At 45.3% G+C, this 20499-nt stretch overlaps 1 protein-coding gene across 1 annotated transcript in view; it reads right to left on the bottom strand.

Annotated features, from left to right (window-relative positions):
• Window positions 1-224: 224 nt before the first annotated feature.
• The window catches only part of HS3ST3B1 (heparan sulfate-glucosamine 3-sulfotransferase 3B1), a 50204-nt gene continuing 29929 nt past the window's right edge, over window positions 225-20499 (bottom strand). Inside the window, exon 2 of the mRNA XM_010370567.2 lies at window positions 225-4621. Coding sequence (XP_010368869.1) covers window positions 4003-4621 — 619 coding nt within the window. The 3' untranslated portion in view covers window positions 225-4002. The remainder of the gene's footprint in view (window positions 4622-20499) is intronic.

The raw sequence follows: 20499 nt of genomic DNA, 5'->3' as shown, positions 1-20499 counted from the left end.
AGATCCTGCCACTGCACTCCAGCCCGGGCGACAGAGCGAGACTCCGTCTCAAAAAATAAAACAAAATAAAATAAAATCTGAAAGATCAGCCTGCTGTCAGAATGACTCTGTGAGTGTGTGTGTGTGTGTGTGTAAGTGTGCATGCACACACATGGGATTATTAAATAAAATATTGCTACCTTGTCTTTCTGTAATACTTAAGAAGACATAAAGGTACTCACATGTTGGCAAAATATATTTTATTTGTTCATACAAAGAAATAGTATGAATTACCAGAATTTCATTTGCCTAGAAACATTTCTCTGTGTAAAATTAATTTGTGTTATACATAGGACAAAATATTTGATTTAATTTTTTGTACATATTGGCTATCCTAACATCCAAGTTATCAAAGACATACTGCTAGAATTTGCACAGTATTTTAGATTACTGGGTTGAATGAGACTCAGTGATAAATTAATGTCACAAAAGTGAAAAAACATCTAACCACACCTTCTAAGTTTTATTGGCCATCCTCTTGACAAGCTGAAAAGAAAAGTCACATTAGCTTCTGTGTCAGCGTCTTAGATATGTACTGTTTCTAGTATATTGGAACCTTCCATTTTCCTTTTTTACAAAAATATCCTGGCAGGATCTGAAACTGTTTCTCCAAATGTCTAAAATGTATCTGTCACTCAAAATGACCCCCAAAGAGAATTCTGGGAAGAAAACAATTTCTCCTCCTCCATCATCCAATTAAGCATTTATTAAACAGTCACTACACTTAAAATACCTTTCCAGGTACCACCTACTAAGTTAACAGACTACTGTTCAAACACCGCAAAGAAAGCATGAACTAGATAGAAACAAGAAAAACCTCCCAATTTTTTTTTGTTGTTGAACTTTTAGTTTGTTTTTAAATGAGAAAAGAAACAAAACTGAGGGAAAAAAAAAATAAAGTACTCCAATGAATATCAGAGCTTCTCCTGTAAATTGGAGGAAGCCCAAAACACATGCCAGGACAAATTGCCGAAACAGAAAAGGGTGTTTGTTCTCTGGCAGCTAAAAAGTTAAGCGTGGCGGTCTTGCAGATTGCTAGAACAGGAAGAAATCTAAGGCTTACGTTACCTAACTTCTGCAGGAGGAAGATGACCGTCAGATGATGGGGTGCAAGCTCCAGCAGATGCTGCCACCAGATCTGTCAGGAACTTTAAGCCATCAGACCCTTATGAGGAGATGTACATGATGTTTGATTTATTTGTCTTACATAGAAAAACTTGCTGTATTCCATCAGTACTAATTATGGACATCTGTTTGAATTCAAGGATTTGACCCAGAATAGAATTTTGATCCACTTCAGTGTTCATGACTAAATGACCCTCCTTCTACCAGAAAATTTCCTGTTTCAGTTTTAAGGCAGGGAATAAAGAACTTAATAAAACATTGTCCAGCTTGGAAAGACGGCGGGGCCCTGAAGGGGAGGGAAAAGCTCCTGCGTGTTTTCCTATGGCTTTGTTGCATACTCTTCTCTGAACTCTTCCGTAGTTCCACATCGACAGCCACATCAGACCATCAGAGTGGTCAGAAAGTAGACAGGGCAAGACCAGGTAAAAGACTTGGATACTGCCTTTTACTTCAAGCCAAGTTATGCTGTAAACTGAAAAGAGGTGTTCTCAGTTTGATTTCAAATAAATGAAAAAATACACGACCAATTAGCACCCCTTTGCAGGTGTTTTTCACACCCACTCATCAAGAAGGCAGAACCACACTATGATTCGGGTATTTCCCTAAGTGCAGGTCCCACATTACTTTCTGGAGACAGTGAAAAGCTATGAAATGGATATAGCATTGGAGAACAGGGAGAAACCTGACATGCGCAGATCCCCCATGAGCTTCCTCCTAAACAGAACCTACACAATGATGGTTTGGCTGCTAAGTGTAAGCTAGCTAGATGTAGGCTAAAACTTTTGGGCAAATACAAACTGGATTTTCAAGACATCACTTAAAGACCAGTGACATCTCTGATCAGTTTCCAAAAATGAATTATCTTTTCCTCTTTTCATACAATGTTTCTTACACTATCAGGCAAGCGATCCCATAAAACATACAGAAGTGTCCTTTGTAACTATCCCATCCCAACCATTTTGACAATATGTAGATCTTCCCACATATTCCTTGATGGAAGTAGAACTGAAATCACAATTCTTTTATGGTAGAAGCATTCTGGTTTAAAAGGTTTACAAAACTGAGGTTAAATTAAACATGTCACTATGTGATATTGCTATATGTTTAACCAACTGCCCCTGTATTACTATATGGCTACTCAATTGCCACTATATTGCTATCTGGTTACCCAACTGTTATAAACCAACAGAGAGGCATGGGGAGAGCATTCTGCATATCAGTGACAGTGCTGCTAACCCTTGTCAAGACCTGGCTAAAACAAGGGACAGTTGTATGAGCATCAGGCTCAAGGGTTTACAGGCAACATGGGGCCAGCTTTCCCAACCTTTTTTTTTTTTTTTTTTTTTTTTACAGGGACCACTCTTAGTTCTTGCTGTTTGGCCACTGGCTACCGCCCATATTATCACTCTGAGAGATCATTCTGAGATGAGCTAGGAATTCCAAAGACACATTAAGCTGAGGTGTTAGACTCCCTTCCTCTGCCAGGCTGCCTGTCCTCTTGAGGCCTTTGTCTTTTCTGCCTATTGAGGCTGTGAGCCTGCTGCCCAACACTGGCTGGCTCTGTACCTAGCAGCACCTTGGTAGACACTGATGCCGAGGGACACAGCTGACCCCTCTGAGTCTCGACACCCAGCGCCCTTGGTTTGTGCCGGCGGCTCTGCTAGCCTACGGGATTCTTTGGTGTGTCAAAGCAGAACTGTCTGCCTGGGGAACGCAGCATGGTGTAGTTTCATGCAAATTAAAGGAGATCATCTTGATTTCTAAAGCAGCACCCAAGCATCTCACACATGTGACCTGGGAAAGAAGGGGCAACAATCTGCATACACTTCAAACTGGTTAATGAACCAGGGAATGGGGCAGAGGAGGATACAGGGCCATCCTTCAAAATCAAAAGCTGAAGTCAATGGACCCTAGCAATCTGACTTTAAAAGGATGTGGATAGCGGGTGCAGTGGCTCACGCCTGTAATCCCAGCACTTTGGGAGGCCAAGGCAGGCAGATCACCTGAGGTCGGGAGTTCGAGACCAGCCTGACCAACATGGAGAAACCCCGTCTCTACTAAAAATCCAATTTAGCCAGGTGTGGTGGTGCATGCCTGTAACCCCAGCTACTTGGGAGGCTGAGACAGGAGAATTGCTTGAACCAGGAGGCAGAGGTTGTGGTTAGCCCATATTGTGCCATTGCACTCTAGCCTGGGCAGCAAGAACAAGACTCCATCTCCAAAAAAAAAAAAAAAAAAAAAAAAAAAGGGACGTGGATGTCCTTGTAAAGGGCGTGAGAGATTCCTCCATGTGCTGAATGGAGGTGGGGACAGAACCCTAGCGCTATGGCTTTCAGGCTACATCATTGGACCCAACACCACATCTGCAAGGAGGCTGCTACATGAAGTCTGCCCTTCAGAGTACAGCCCTGTTGAGGCAGCTCAGCGTTCCTACGAGGTACACAGGCAGGAAGAGACAGGGAAGCTGGAATGGGAGACCCAAGACAAGACAAGGAGGCAGCAACTGGAGAACTCAGATGGTGACTGAAGGCTGAATACCCGTAACAACAAAAATCTCAAGTTGTGCTTTTCTTCGTTTTAAATATAACAGGTAGGGGAGAAGAAAAAAATGGAAGCACCATCAATTGTGAGGAAGAGAACAAAATTTTAGAGTTAAACACTTTGGAATGTTAACAGATTATGAAGCTAACTCTCTAGAGTGTGGCTAGGCAGCTTAGTGAATTAATTGCTTATGAATTAAAAATAAATTATTATAAAATAGATTTCTGTACATTTTACATACATATAATCTCTGTCAATAGATAAGCCACGTGGGTAAGGTACACAGCCCTGGTCTGTTCAATCCCAGCCAAAGTCGTGCCCGGTCATCTGGTAGAACTTGAGGTTGAAAGGCCGGTAGAACTCGCGCAGCCTGCGCACCACCTCGCGGTCGATCTCAGGGTGGGTCCTGCCCTTGGTCTTGCCCAGGCAGTGGGGCCGGCTGCTGCCCTCCGCCTTCTTCAGGCAGGGGAAGCCCTTGGTCTTGTTGAAGTAGAAGTGCTTGTCCGTGATGATCCGCTTGAGGCCCAGGAAGTCCTGCACGCGGCCCAGCTCGCCTGCCGGGTCGCTGATGAGCCGCTCGCCGCTCACGAAGAGCATCTGGCGGATGGGGAAGTGGCGCAGCCAATGCTCCAGGTGCTTGGCGTAGATGCCGATCTGGATGGCGCTCCACGACGTGTCGATGAGGCCCGTTGTCCTGTTTTTGAACGTCAAGCTCTCGAAGGTGGGGATGTCCGGCCGCTTGGACAGCGTCTGTGTGTAGTCCGAGATGGCCCTGGTCACCGGGTCCCGCACCACCACGATGAGCTTGGTGTCCTTGGACATGGCCGAGATGCGCGCGGGCGCCTCCCGCGTGACGAAGTAACTGGGCGTCTTCTCCATGGTGATCTGCCCGTCCAGGGTTCTGGGCATCAGGTCCCTGAGAAAAGCAAGCAAACAAACCGGGGTAAGAAGGTGACGCCTCTCTGGCCACACGTCTTAAGGTCACCACTTGTAATCCCAGCTCCCTCTTATTTCTGGAAGCAGTGGAAGAAACATGTAAAAATGCAAGTGGAACTTTAGAGATGAAAGGTACATTAGCATCCCACCTGGTTTGGAGGGCAGGTGCCATCCACCGGAAACATGAAGGCCCCTTCACCAAGGTTGAAAGAGCAAGCTACCTGTTTCTCTAAGATCCTCTTGTGGGTATAACCTTCCCTTATTTTTGCAGCTTTCAGATTGCCCCAAGCATCTCGTGCCAAAATACAAAAGCCTTTGGCCTCTGATAAGTGCCTTTCCTAAAAATATAGCACCCAGGACTCCCAGAGATTTCACTGTCCATGAGTCCTGCCGCTAGTCCGCCTTCCCACACTTGCCAAACCCAGGCAAATGTGCCGTGGATACTGGAAGGAAAACATCCCTCGGGTCCAGCCCAGTTGTTCCAGCTTTATCACAGCGACTGCTGGCAAAGCCTTTACTCCACAAAGCAACAAAGCACACAGCAGTCAAAAAATTCGGTGACATCAGGTAAGTAAACTGATACAAACGTACCACAAGAAAATTCCCAAGACACAATTCTAGAAACCTCCAAAAATACTTTAGAGGGGGTACTATGCTCACTACCTGGGTGACGGGATCAATGGTACCTTAAACATCAGCATCACGCAATATGCCCATGTAACAAACACCTGCACCTGTATCGCCTGAATCTAAAACAAAAGTTGAAATTATAAACAACAACAATTGAAAAAAAAAAAAGGGCTGTGTATAGTGGCTCACACCATTAATCCCAGCATTTTGGGAGGCAGAGGCGGGCAGATCACCTGAGGTCAGGAGATTGAGACCAGCATGGACAAAATGGAGAAACCCAGTCTCTACTAAAAGCTAAAAAGAAATTATCCGGGTGTGGTGGTGCATGTTTGGAATCTCAGCTACTTGGGAGGCTGAACAGGAGAATTGCTGGAACCAGGGAAGCGGAGGTTGCAGTGAGTCGAGTTGGTGCTATTGCAGTCCCACCTGGGCAACAAGAGCGAAACTCCATCTCAAAAAAAGAAAAAAAAAAAAAAAAAGCCTGGGTGCAGCGGCTCACGCCTGCAATCCCAACACTTTGGGAGGCCGAGGCTGGCAGATCACGAGGTCAAGAGATGGAGACCATCTTGGCTAACACGATGAAACCCCATCTCTACTAAAAATGCAAAAAATTAGCCAGGTGTGGTGGCGGGCGCCTGTAGTCCCAGCTACTCGGGAGGCTGAGGCAGGAGAATGGCCCTGAACCTGGGAGGCGGAGCTTGCAGTGAGCCGAGATGGCGCCACTGCACTCCAGCCTGGGCGACAGAGTAAGACTCCGTCTCAAAAAAAAAAAAAAAAACAAATTAAATGAGGTTAGATCCAGCAATCCCATTTCTGGATATATATATACAAAGGAATTGAAATTGGTATGTCAAAGAAATATCTGCATTTCCCTGTTCGTTTTCTAATAGCATTATTCAAAATTGACAAGATATGGAAGCCACTTAAGTGTCTATCAACAGAGAATAGATTTTTTAAGTGTAGTATATATGCACAATGAAATATTATACAGCCTTTAAAAAGAAGGAAATTCTGTCATTTGCAATAACATGAATGCAACTGTAAGACATTATGTTAAATGAAATAAATCAGCACAGAAAGACAAATACTGTGTTATCTCATTTATATGTAGAATCTAAAAAAGTTGATCTCACAGAAAGAGAGTAAAAATGTGGTTACCAGAGGCTGGTTGGGGGATTAAAGGGAAGATGATGAAAGACAAGATGTTGATCAAGGGATTCTAAGTTTCAGTTAGACTGGAGAAATAACTTGTAGTGATCTATTTCACTGCACAGTGACCACAGTTAATAATAATGTATTGTGTATTTCAAAACTTCTACAAAAACAGATTTTCAAGTTTACCACACAATGATAAGTTGGTGAGGTGATGGATATGTTGATTTGCTTGACTGAATCTTTTTTTTTTTTTGAGGCGGAGTCTCGCTCTGTCACCCAGGCTAGAGTGTAGTGGCATGGTCTCGGCTCACTGCAACCTCTGTCTCTCGGGTTCAAGCAGTTCTCCTGCCTCAATCTCCTGAGTAGCTGGGACTACAGGCACCACAACCACGCCCAGCTAATTATTGTATTTTTAGTAGAGATGGGGTTTCACCATGTTGGCCAGGGTGGTCTCGATCTCCTGACCTCATGATCTACCCGCCTTGGCCTCCCAAAGTGCTGGGATTAAAGGCGTGAGCCACTGCTCCCGGCCATTGATTAAACCTTTCTAGAATGTAAACACAGATCAAAATATCATCTTGTACCCCCAAAATATGCACAATTATTTATCACGAATAATTTTTTTAAAAAAGGAAAAAAATTAAAGGAAAGTCATAAAGCTGACTCAATTTAGCTTACATTAGCTCCTTAAATTAGTTAAGGAATTTGGGCTCTAAAGTCAGACTGCCTGGGTTTAAATCCTGACTCTATCACTTATAAGTTATGTCACTTTGAATAATTTATTTAACTTTTTTGGGCTTCTTTTTCACGTCCACAAAAATGGAGCTACCAGTACGTATTCATGGAAGTTTAATGATGATTAAACAATTAATAATTACAATATGATTAGAACACACCTGACATATGGAATATACTTGACAAATATTAGCCACTACTACTGTCATTATTATTATCATTATTAAGTTGCTCAATACACAGTTTATGGCATGTGATAGAACCAAAATTCAGCATATGTGTATAAGCGCTAGTGTGTATACATCAAAAGGAGGTGTGTTATCTAAGTGGATACTAAGCTTTGGCCACAGATCTACAATCAGGCAAGTTATTATTTACGAGTCAGATAATTTATTGTGTGCCTGCGATTATTCTAGATACCATGTTAGAGGCTATATCATCTATTAGCTATCTACTATGGAACAGAGATTTCTGATTGATTCCTGCCTAGGCACAGGAATTAAAGGGAAAAAAAAGACAATTTCCACATTATTTTTGACCATATATTTACCTCTCAGTAAGGCATTCTAAGCTTCAAGCCATCTTAATCCACAGAGACCACAATTGCCCTGTCTAGCACTGATACGGAAACCACAGAAACTTTATCACAGGATCCAGAAAAGGCAGTTTCCTGGAGGGCAGACACTCCTTCTTCCGGACTGCCAACAGGGAGTCTGAAGAAGGGTGCTTTTCCCTTAAGGAAGATTGCTCAGCAGCACTGGAGTCAGCCTTGGTTTAAGCTAAAGCTGGATTGACCCACTTTGCCCATTAACCACTTAAATTAATGTAGCAGTGTCATCAGCCTAATGTGGTTGAGGATTAGAGAGAGTCTCGGCTCGCAACTTATTTTGCATTTGACCAAAAAGCAGGTCAAGTCAGATAAAGCCCAACTTCTTTTTCCTCTGCGTTAAACCATCCGCAACTAGACAGTTTACAAGAGGTTGATATTCAGAATCAAAGCATTATCACCACGATTGAAGGAATATACCAAACCCCGAGGTTCTTCAGGGCCATTGCAGAGAAGGGGGTTTAGGGGCATACTCGGTGTCAGTCTGACCTAGCATGGGCTTGGAAGTCAGGCCACCAAGTTTGACTCTCAACACCTCCATTTACTAAGGTGTGTGACCCTGGGGGATACCATCACTTAATCTGTTCATGCTGCAGTTTTCTCATCTGAATTAAAAAAAAAAAAAAAAAAAGATGATGTCTGCCTCCTAGGGCTTTTGAAAGAACTGCAAAGTTAGCTTTGGTAGCCAGCCTGGTACCTAGTAGGCTGTTAGAAAAATGTTATCAATTATCTTCTGTTGACAGGATCTTGGAAAGGATGTAAGGAAGCAAGGTTTTTGCGCAGAGGACTTGTCACTCATTCAGTTCTACCCCACAGTGGGGCAATGAGGGAGGTTTGGCTCCTGGAAGAGGCTAAGTGCAGGAATGCTGGATTCTGCTTTCAGTCTGCCTGGGGTCCACAACCTTCCCTGAACTCTGCAGCCGGAATTTCCTCACTGGCCCTAAAGAAGGGTTTGTCAGTAGCTGAACAGAATGCTAAATTGGCAATTGTGTATAAGAAACCACATAATAAAGCTGGTAAAAAGGAAATGAGAGATCAGCCATAAATAAAGATTCCCTGAGCTGTGGGTAGATTTACTGTGCTCGACCGCCTGCTGGTCCCCTCAACCATATGAGAGCCCCTCTCCCCAGGACAGTCTGGTGTTTGTCTACATGTGTCAGAAAGCACTCAAAGAGCCCCAGAATTTATTTTGATTATTGTCAAAATAACGGAGCCAGGGGAACTACTACTGTGATAAAGAGACTTCTAAGCCCTTGTCCAGTGGAGGCTCTGGGGCTGCTCTCCCCTCAGCATGCTTGGGTGCAGACAAGCAGTGGCTGAGAAGTGAGATCCACAACAGAATTTATCATTTTGGCAAATGCCTCCTGAGCCTCTCCGAAGGCTTCCCGGGACACATCTGTAGTAGGCGCTGGGCTCAGACCCTGGCATCTCCCAGCCTGCCCCTGTGGATCCATCTGTTACAGAAAAAAATTACTCAGCTCGGTGGCTCACGCCTGGAATCCCAGCACTTTAGGAGGCTGAGGTGGGTGTTCACTTGAGGTCAGGAGTTCGAGACCAGCCTGGCCAACATGGTGAAACCCCATCTCTCCTAAAAATACAAAAATGAGCTGAGCATGGTGGCACACATGCCTGTAATCCTGGCTACTCGGGAGGCTGAGACAGGAGAACCTCTTGAGCCTGGGAGGCGGAGGTTGCAGTGAGCTGAGATTGCACCACTGTACTCCAGCCTGGGCAACAGGGCGAGACTCTGTCTCAAAAGAAAAAAAAAAAAGAAAAAATTAGTCAATCACGCTTGTTAAATCACAGTAGCAAAGACTTTATTCAGGACCATCGTGATAGGTATAGAGACCCACTGCAATGGAGTCTTGCAGTGATGGGGAGACAGATTGGCCTCAACTCAGAACACAGCATGGGCAAGCAGGGTTTATAATCAAGGATCAGGGTGGGGTCAGTGGATAGAAAATTACTACGAGGTGCCATGAGGGAAAAGGGAAATTCTGGCTAAACCGATCTAATAGGACTCTCTCTGAAGACAGGCCAAAGTGACCAGACATCACCTGGAGGCTGGTGGAGGCTGAGGAACCTGATAAGATATCAAGGGTGAGGAGTTCATGCTAAAATGACTTATCAAGGGCCTTTGCTAAGACTGGGTTTTACAAGGAAGTGCACAGGAGGTCCCGGGAGAAGGTTCAGGAGGCAGACTGAAGTTTGGTCAAGCAAAGAACCTTTGTCACACCAAGTGAGAAAGCATGGCAGGCCTGAGAAGTGTGTGAACGGCTCCTGGCACAGAACCATCCAGGCAAGTCCCTCTTTGCCCCTTTGGCTGCTCTTTTTCCGCCACCCTCACCCCACCACCACGCAGTCCTGGAGTCAAGTTCTTTCCATTCACTAACTGGGCACACCTTCCTCTTCCTCCGCCCCTCCTCTAGGCACGCTTCCCTGCCCTCACTCTCAGAAACCTCTCTGATCTCAACAGTGGCACAGAGAAGAAAGGATGAGGATGTGGCCGAGGGTGAGACCCCCTGACATGCAATCTGCGTGCCCATCCCAGCAACCTCAGCAGCCTGTCCAGCCCTGGCTGGCCTCCAGAGTGAGCATATGATGCAGGTTAATTGAGTCACTCATTATGAAAGCCAGTTTCTCAAAGGGATAGTCAGAGCTCATAATTATATAGCGCCCTGGAGCTTGCAAACTTTCACCTGCTTTATCACCTACTTTAGTGCCTTCGTGGTAATCTCCAATTCAAATGAAGACACTGAGTCTAAAGGAGAGAGGGTGACTCGCTTGGAGATGGGTCACGAACTGCAGGTCAGAGAGTTGGGACATGTAGTCAGCTCTCCTGATGGGCCTCCTTCTATTCATGATGATCCTGTCTCTTAACCCACCTTTGCTTCTTCTTAATATGATTTAGAACATGTAGAGCTACACACCTGTCCTATCTTTAAATAGATTTCTGTATTTTTTTCTTTCATTCATAGATTAGTAGCCTAATAGGTATTTCTGTGCTAATCAGATCACTGCCGATCGTAACTGTTCAAATAGGCCTCCAATTTCGAAACAATAAGCTTATTTGGTTTACATGTTCCCATTGTTAACTGCCTTCTATGGGGTCTGCAAAATTACCAATCATTGCAACAGCACCTCCTCTCCAGCAACACTGCCCCACCTCTTCTTCCCCTCTTTACCTGCGTGGGCCGGAAGGGATAGCTTTTTGAAAAGCACATGAATCTGGCACATATCACTAATAGACGTTTGTGAGGCTGATGGGGCTAGACAGCATCTCCAGTCCAAAGCTAAGGCAGACACAATGCTCACAGCCCACAACAGTATTCCTTGAGATGAGCCTAGGAGATACTATCCAGGTATGTGTGCCCACATGAACACAGGGTGGCAGAACCCAAGAAAGATCCTACTTCTTCAATTAAACCTAAGGGCAAAGCAGGCTTGTCACCCCATTAAGGTTTGGGGATGACAAGCATGGCAAACATCCAGGACCACCAGTGGCCTCAAAAAACTGGGCCATAGTGCATGATTCTGAGAACCAGGAGGATTTGGAGTATTTCAGGCTTTCAATTTGTTTAAGGATATTTCAAGAAAGGTATTAAACCAGGCTGGGTGTGGTGGCTCACGCCTGTAATCCCAGCACTATGGGAGGCCGAGGCAGCTGGATCACCTAAGGTCAGGAGTTGGAGACCAGCCTGGCCAACATGGTGAAACCTCGTCTCTAGTAAAAATACAAAAATTAGCCAGGCGTAGCGGCTCCCACCTGTAATCCCAGCTACTTGGGAGGCTGAGACAGGAGAATCACTTGAACCTGAGAGGTGGAGGTTGCAGTGAGCCAAGATGGTGCCATTGCACTCCAGCCTGGGCAACAAGAAAAAAACCGCATCTCAAAAAACAAACAAAAACAAAGAAAGGTATATGGGGCCGGGCGCGGTGGCACACACCTGTAATCCCAGCACTTTGGGAGGCCAAGGTGGTTGGATCATGAGGTCAGGAGATCGAGACCATCCTGGCCAACATGGTGAAACCCCATTTCTACTAAAATAAAAAAATTAGCCAGACGTGGTGGCACGCACCTGTAGTGCCAGTTACTCGGGAGGCTGAGGCAGGGGAAATCATTTGAACCCGAGAGGTGGAGGTTGCAGTGAGGTGAGATTGTACCACTGCACTCCAGCCTGGTGACAGAACAAGACTCTGTCTCAAAAAAAAAAAAAAAAAAAAAAAAAAAAAAGTATATGCCACCTCTGTGGCACTCAGTTTCATCCTAGTTGCATTTTATTTATTTATTTATTTATTTATTTTTTGAGACGGAGTCTTGCTCTGTCGCCCAGGCTGGAGTGCAGTGGCCGAATCTCAGCTCACTGCAAGCTCCGCCTCCCGTGTTCACGCCATTCTCCTGCCTCAGCCTCCCGAGTAGCTGGGACTACAGGCGCCCGCCACCACGCCCGGCTAGATTTTTGTATTTTTAGTAGAGACGGGGTTTCACCATGTTAGCCAGGATGGTCTCGATCTCCTGACCTCGTGATCCGCCCGTCTCGGCCTCCCAAAGTGCTGGGATTACAGGCTTGAGCCACCGCGCCCGGCCCCTACTTGCATTTTAAATCATGCAGGGTGCTTTCAACCAGCATTAAATGTCTGGCACCTCCCCACACCCGTTGAATCAGGCCCTGGATGGGCGGGGCTTCAACATGGGATTATTTTAGATGATTCTAATGTGCAACCAGGACTGGAAACCATTATGCTGTGGTATCTGTGGGCCTGGAACTTGTCATGATCTAGTCATTTATTCTGCTGATATTCATGTGCGCCTAAGTGGAGGTACTATGTGGGTAGAGAGGTCCACCATTGTGGGGGAAAAAAGTGAGAAAACAACATTGTCAGCAGAAATGAAACTTATTCAGCTAATCCAAGACTAGCTGTTTGAGTCAAAGCTAGAGGAGTGAGGGTCACACGCTCAGATGCCTGTAGACCACCTCCCAGGGCCAGCGAGGGCTTGTGTCCTGATGGTCTACAAACTGCAGAGAAAAGAAAAGCATTCCAATCAGGCAGGCCAGGTGTGATGGCTCACGCCTGTAATCCCAGCACTGTGGGAGGCTGAGGCGGGCAGATCACCTGAGGCCAGGGGTTCAAGACTAGCCTGGCCAACATGACGAAACCCCGTTTCTACTAAAAATACAAAAAAAAAAAATTAGCCAGACATGGTGGTGGGCTCCTGTAATCCCAGCTACTCAGGAAGTTGAGGCAGCAGAATCACTTGAACCTGAGAGACGGAGGTTGCAGTGAGCTGAAATCTTGCTACTGCACTCCAGCCTGGGTGACGGAGCGAGACTCCATCTAAAAAAAAAAAAATCCAATCAGGCTAAGATATTTGTTGCCCCTAAACACACACTCACACCCCTCTGACAGTTGGTTACCCAATAGGAATCAGGCTACCAGTAAAACAAAACAAATGAAAGGAAACTGGAAAGATAAGTCTACCTCTACTGGTGTGATAAAGAAAAGCTAATAGAGGTATCTAATTCTTTCATCATCAAAAGTTAAATAATATTACCCTAAGCAGAAGAAAGACAGGTAAAGAATAATACTAGCATTAAGTTGTCTAATTTATGCTTGTATAAGAGTTTGTGACTGCAAATTAAACTCAGTGCTCTTTTAGAGCGTATGAGTGCACTCTGCCTCTCGCCGTAGGATGCCTCAAGCAGCCTCAGGACTCAACAGAGTCCCCACCAGCAAGAAGGCCCTCACCAGATATGTCCCTGAAATCTTGGTCTTGTCAGCCTCCAGAACTGTAAGAAATACATTCCTTTCTTTATTTAAAAAAGGAAAGAATGAAAGGACAGAAGGAAGGAAAAGGAAAGAAAGGCACTAAGTTCTCCTTTAAAAGAAAAAAATTCCATGAAAGTAAGATGACTTAATGGCATAAATTCTTGTTTTCTTTTTTCCCAATCTTGAGGCAGGATGCTCAGAATCACGTTTCAGGATTTAGAATTTCCATCCACAGTCGGAAGATAGCCTCTGCTCCTTGCCTTTCCTCTCCAGAACAGAGAGGTCAGCCGAGAAGATGAGCTGACTTCCTGCCAAATCAGTTTCCCACTGGGGAACGGCGGTCCCAGGGCTTTGGAGAAACACGAGACTTTACCACTAAGCATCCCAGCTTTTGCTGGGGCTCTTAAATACTGCAGCTAGAAATGGACTATTAAAAACCAACCTTGAAGGCTAAAGGCGTAGGAAATTAAAATGAACCAGAGTAGTTCTAAAAAACCCTATAATTCTGATGTTACCCAGTACCAAATGTTGCCCTAATTTCTTCTTCTGTTTCTTCCTTTCCTCGGGTGATATCCCTCCTCCTATAGCCCAGCAATTGAAGTTACTGTTTGAACTGGTAAATTACACAACAATAAAAAAGAAGATTATTGAAATGGGCGTAACCTAACTCACAACAGGCAAACAGATGCCTGGAAATTTATGTAAAACAGATGATGGAAGTTAATGTGCTTCAGAGAGGAGAGCAAGCTGCAGCCCACATTGAGTGGGGGTAGGCCCAGTTTTCCAAACCAATTGAGGAAAACTGGGAAGAGCAAAGGAAACATTCACCCCACCCACTTCTCCTGGCCCGTTAGGAAAATGACTTCCTTGTTTAGTTGCAGAAATACCCCATGTTTTCTGAACTCCAACAAAGATTCTTTTTCTTTTTTTAAACGTACTTTTTAACTTATATAGAGTGAAAGTCATTCTTGGTGTCCAGTTCCAAGAATTTTGACAAATGCATAGAATTATGTAACCACCACTATCACCAAGAGGGAGAAAAATTCTAGCATTCCCCAAAATCCACTTATTCAGCCTCTTCCAATGAAGATTTTACAAGTTCCCTTTGAAAGGGCCAAAGGTTGCCCAAATCCTTGTTTTGACACTGCTTTGGGGAAAATATTGATTGAAATGAAAAAATGGTCAGTAGAGACATAGAAAATTTTTTTCCTTTTTTCTTTTTTTTTTGAGATGGAGTCTTGCTCTGTTGCCCTGGCTGGAGTACAGTGGTGTGATCTCGGCTTTCTGCAACCTCCGCCTCCTGGGTTCAAGCGATTCTCCTGCCTCAACTTCCAGAGTAGCTGAGATTACAGGTGTCTGCCACCATGCCCAGCTAATTTTTGTATTTTTAGTAGAGATGGGGTTTCATCATGTTGGACAGGCTGCTGTCGAACTCCTGACCTGAAGTGATCCACCCACCTTGGCCTCCCAAAATGTTGGGATTACAGGCGTGAGCCACTGCATCTGGCCAAATCTTCATATAACTGATACATTGACTGTTGTTGTTTATTTTTTTTCTTTAAAGACAAGCTATTTTTGTGACGATATCTGCTCCTAATTGGCATGTCCCAGTGGTTACTTTCCTGGGTTTCAGCTTCCTCATCTGTAAAATGAGCTCAGCAGGGGAGTCTCCAGAGGTTCTGCCCATTCTGATAAACTGTTCTCACAGCAATCCCAAGAGCTTCAGCTTTTCTGGGCCTTTCTGGGCCTCAGCTTCCTCATCTATAAAATTAGTTCAGCAGTGGAATCTGCAGAGGGTCTGCCCATTCTGATAAACTGTTCTCACACCAATCCCAAGAGCACGGGACAGGAAATTGTGATGTCACATTTGCTTTACCTTCCAGGAAACCCAGGTCCAGCCTCTGAGAAGTCACAACTCAAAAATGTGACAAAGAGAAATCTTTACAAACACAAGAATCAAGATTTCTAGGAAGGCTATGTTTCCCCGCTCCCCGCTCCAAAGCAAAACTTGTTCCTAGCATCTACACAGTCACAAATCTGTCTAGGAAAGAAGGATGCCTCCTTAAAAAGAGCAAAGGAAATAGAGAGCGCAGGGTTTTGAGTGCCTGATAAACCGACCAACATCAGCAGCTAAACTCAAAAAGAAAACACTGGGATCCTGGGGGTTGGGTGAAGGGCAAAAAGAGATGATTCAGAGAATATTTTAGGACAGTGAAACTACCCTGCGGGAAAATAACATGTAGGTTCCATGTCATTATACGTATGTCCAAACCCATAGACTATGCAACACCACCAGTGAACCCCAGTGTAAACTATGAACTTTGGGTGATAATGAGATGCCAATGTAGGTTCATCTATTGTATCACTTTGGTAGGAAATATTGATAATGGGTGAGTTTATGCATGTAGGGGGTGAGTAGGAGTATCTAAGAAACCCCTGATGAGCCTGGCGTGCTGGCACACCTGTAATCGCAGCTACTCAGAGGCCCTGAGGAAGGAGGATTGCTTGAGCCCAGGAATTTGAGGCTGTACTGGCTATAATTGCGCCTCTGAATATCCACTGCACTACAGCCTAAGCCACACAGTGAGACCCTATCTCAATAAATAAATAAATATCTGTACCTTCCCTTCAATTTTGCTGTGAACCTATAAGTGCTCTTAAAATTAAGTCAATTAAAAAAAAAAAAAACGTGAAAAAACACTAGAATCAATCAAACGACTCAGGCTCCCCCAAACTTTTCAACTAGGCCTCAACTTTTGTCTTTCTCTTTGTCTCTGCAATGTCCAATTTTAGCAATTAATTCTACTGAGTTGGTTTAGCTAGAATACCCCATCCTCTAAAGCTGATCAAATGTTCTCAGCCTCGGCCGGGCATGGTGGCTCACACCTGTAATCCCAACACTTTGGGAGGCCGAGGTGGGTGGATCACCTTGAGGTCAGGAGTTCAAGACCAGCCTGACCAACATGGAGAAACCCCTCTACTGAAAATACAAAAATTAGCTGGGCGTGGTAGTGCATGCCTGTAATCCCAGCTACTCAGGGGGCTGAGGCAGGAGAATCGCTTGAACCCAGGAAAGGATGCAGTGAGCCAAGATCACACCACTGCACTCCAGCCTGGGCAACAAGAGTGAAACTCCGTCTCCAAAAAAAAAAAAAAAAAGGTTCTCAGCCTCTACCATCCCTCTGGTGATGTTGGGCCACCCTGGCCTGTCTTCAGTAAGAATCTGGTTAGGTGGGTTTAGCCAGAATCCCCGGACCCCTGATGACTCCTCTTAGTAATTTTCCAACAACTGACAACCTCTCACCAGCTGCCCAAAGACATCCCCTACTCCTCCCACACCCTACCCCACCCCTTCACCCACAGCACCTTGCCTATAAATCCCCACTTGTCCATGCTGTATTAGGAACCGAGGCCAGTTCTGAGGTCTCTTTTCCTTTGTTGCAATAGTTGTTGAATAAAATCTGTTTTTATATTGCTTTGACGACTATGGCTCTGGTTTTCTTTGACAGATCCCATCTCTCTCGTTTCTTTCCTGCGAGAACAATCATTTTCTCCTCTGGGGACGAATAGGGTCCCACCCCTTAACCAAGGCCAACATCATCGGTATTATTCTCATCATCTGTATTTTTGGAGCTGCGGGCTCTTCCTGCAGTGCAGGGAGCATGCGCAGCTTTGCTGGTCTTGAAACCCCTAGCAACCATCGCCAAGCACTCAGGAAAAAGAAAAACTCTTCTTCCTACTCAGTAAAACTGCGATTTGTCAAAGTTAGCACGTCTTAGCCTAAGAATTAAAAAAAAAAAAAAAAAAAAAGATAAAAGGTCCTCTTTTATGAAAGGATGCCCCTCGGTTATAAGGGACTCTGCTCTATACCCTCACCGTGCTGAATGGGGTTGCCCAAGCCCCTCCTTGGCCTCTGCTGCTTGGAGCTGGATCCTTAGCTCCTGCTCTGTTCCCTGGGGAAGGAAATGTGGTAATAAGGGAAATGAGGCACCCAAGAACCGGTGGGATGGAAGCTGAGGGCTTATTTCAGGCTCAGCGTTGACTGGACCAGTTGCTCAATCTTCCCATTCCAGGGAGATCGGTGACATCTACTCAGGTGACCAGCTTGAAAGAGCGGTGGGAGCGGTTGCAGACTTTTAGGTTAGCTGGGAATGGGGGAGGGTAGAGGACGTTTCCGAGAAGCAAACTTCCTAGCTGCCAGGCAAGTGCTAGAGGTGGAAGACGCTGGCAGATTATGCGGAGAGGGCATCTGGTACTGCAGACCAATGCGTTAAAGTGTTTTCAACAGAAAATGCAAGGAAAAAAGAAAGAGTAGGCCGCAAAGTCATCAGAGTCCTAATCACAGCATTTTCTATAGTAACAAGCACGGCCCAAACTACTGTCTTCTCCGAAAGCCAACGTACTAATCTTAAATATTCTCCTTCCCAAAACTGCCTGGGATCTTTCCACATGGCCTTATACATCACAGGGAACCTCAGGGGTCAAAAAGACAAAGGTTGCAGTCTCTCCTCTCCCCTTGCTTCTTCTACCGAAAGATAAGACACCCAGCCAGGGATGCGAAAAGGGTTTTCCCAGAAAACTTCACACAGTCATGGGGACAATGACAGAGGAGAGCTGTAACTTGAACTGCAAGTTGTAACTCCGGGAAGTTTCTTCTTGAAAGCAGCTTTCATCCCAGGGAGTGGGGTTTGGCGGGAGGCGGCCGGGCGGAAGATGTGTATCAGCCCTGTCACTCCTTATCTGGAACCTCCTTCCTTTCCTAGGAAGCCTCAAAGCCACCTTTTCTGAGAACTCCCTTCAAAGGCCCACATCTCCATAAATAATTATCTCCATTTGGAGGAGATGTTTGCATATCAAAGAACTCCTTTGGGAGGGTTTAAAATAATTTGAACTGAAATTGTAAATAGTTACTGGCTCTCAATTTCCGATTTCGCAGCGGGATGGGGGGGGGGGGGCTCCCGGAAGTGATGTCATTATTCATTAAAAGTTTACTAGGCCTTTTCTCTTTCCTTTTTTAAATGTTTTCAAGGTAATGGGTCGGAAAGAAGAAAAATAACAAAGGATGGACTCCCCAGCCCTCCTCCTCTTCCAGCCCCTCTCTCCTTTCTTCACGCCTAGCCCCCAACCCCCACCACAAGGATTTGGCCTCCATTGTCCTAGAATTTCAATACTGCTCAGAAAGTGAAAAGCCCTTGAATACCATAAGGGGGTGGGGCTCAAAAGAGCATCTCGCTTCTCTGGGTCAACCCAAGATCCCTTTCACTGGGGCAGAATCCTCGGTTATAGGCCCCGCTTCACAATGGCCAAAAGTTCCTGTTCCTGGAAGGGGATGGGGATGGGGGTGGAGGGAGGGTTTCAATTAAAAGCTAATAGTCTTTTGTGGGTGAGCTCTCTGGGATACTGCTCCTGTTTACAGGACCTCACTGTATGCCGGGACAAATCCTGTGAAATCAGTGATCCTGTGTCCTATTTCCTAGGGGGGCGGCGGAGGGGGGGAGAAAAAAAGCAAAACAAAATCCAACTTAAAAATAAAATCATTATAAAGAAAGAACAAGAGCTTTCTGGGAAGCAGACTTTTTAGAAAGTAAAATTAGTGCTGCCAATGGGCAGGGGCGGGGCAGAGCTGAGTACCCAGAAAGAAGGGGAGGAGGGCACCAAAATCCAGCCGCAGTTGAAGTGGTTCTGCTGTTTCCTGCTCGGACGGATTCTTCTCTGCACACGCTGGGCCAACGTTTTGTCTCTGATGAGTCCTAGCTTTCCTATCTGTAACATCCTTCTTTTTTTTCGGGGCTGGTGGGGGCTCCAGCCCTATGTGTGGGTTACTTCCTTGGCAACAAAGGGTCATTCCTCCAGCAGGCAGCTTGCAAGTCGCTTTTTTTTTTCTCACATGCCTCTGTAGTCCCCTCCCTGCTCCCAGCTTCATCTCCAAGAAAAGCAGCCTTCCCTGTACCCTTGGTAGCACAGGGTAAATGTTTGTAAACAGGCCTTCAGCCAGAGGGCTTCCAAAACACTCTGCAACACCAGTCAACACAGAGATGATGAAAATCACTAAACCTCCACCCGCAAGCAACACACACACACTGGGAAACCAGGAGAGAAACAGGATAAGGGGGAGGGGCTGCCCAAAGCAGAGTGGGCACTGGGCATATGAAACCCTAGGTTCCTGTTCCTGCCCTGACACGGACAGGAGGTACTTGGACAAGACCCTCAAAAACTTGGACTCAGTTCTCTACGTATAAAAATTAATGGATTGGTTTAAAAGGGTGTTCCTCAGCTCTAAAGTTATGACAACTACCCTTTCTCCAACCACTCCCCACATACCACTTCCTCCTACAGCCAGTGGTAGGGTGGCATAAGCTGGCAAACGTTAAGTAGAACCTCTATAAATATTTGATGTTTGAATATGTACAAAATGCACCCCAAGGGCATCAGTACAGGCCACCCCCAGGAGGTGTCATCAGATGGTGTTCAATGTCAAATGTACCCTAAAATGAGGCACTCAGTCTGGTGAATCAAAAGAAAAGTGGAGTTCAAGGTCAGGCTGTGTGGCCTCAGGCAAGGGCCGTCTTCCCTCATCTGTAAAAGGATAACATTTGTCCTGCCGGTTTTACGAAAAAATTCTTCCAAGAATCCAGTGTAGTTTGTAGGTGGATACACTCTGAAAGCAGCAAAACCCTACCTAAGGGTAAGGTGGGATGCATCCCACTCGCATCCCCTCTTTATATCTCCCTTGGCATTTGGCTCTGGATGAGAGAAATGCTGTTAAGGAAGAAGAGACATAAAATTGGTTTTTACATTTAAAGGCTCATGTAACAACAAATATTTAAAAGAGTTTGCATTTCCTGTAATTTTCCGCTTGTGGTATGAAGCATTCCATTTTTGGTGCCCTCTTTCTTAGTCCCCCTGTAGGATGTTGGAGACAAAGGAAAACTGAGTCTCCTTCTGGGGTTAACATCACTGAA

This window comes from Rhinopithecus roxellana, chromosome 19, assembly GCF_007565055.1.
Source record: "Rhinopithecus roxellana isolate Shanxi Qingling chromosome 19, ASM756505v1, whole genome shotgun sequence".
Taxonomy (NCBI): Eukaryota; Metazoa; Chordata; class Mammalia; order Primates; family Cercopithecidae; genus Rhinopithecus; species Rhinopithecus roxellana.
The sequence above is the reverse complement of the archived record's forward strand: the minus strand, read 5'-3'. Positions and strand labels throughout refer to the sequence as shown.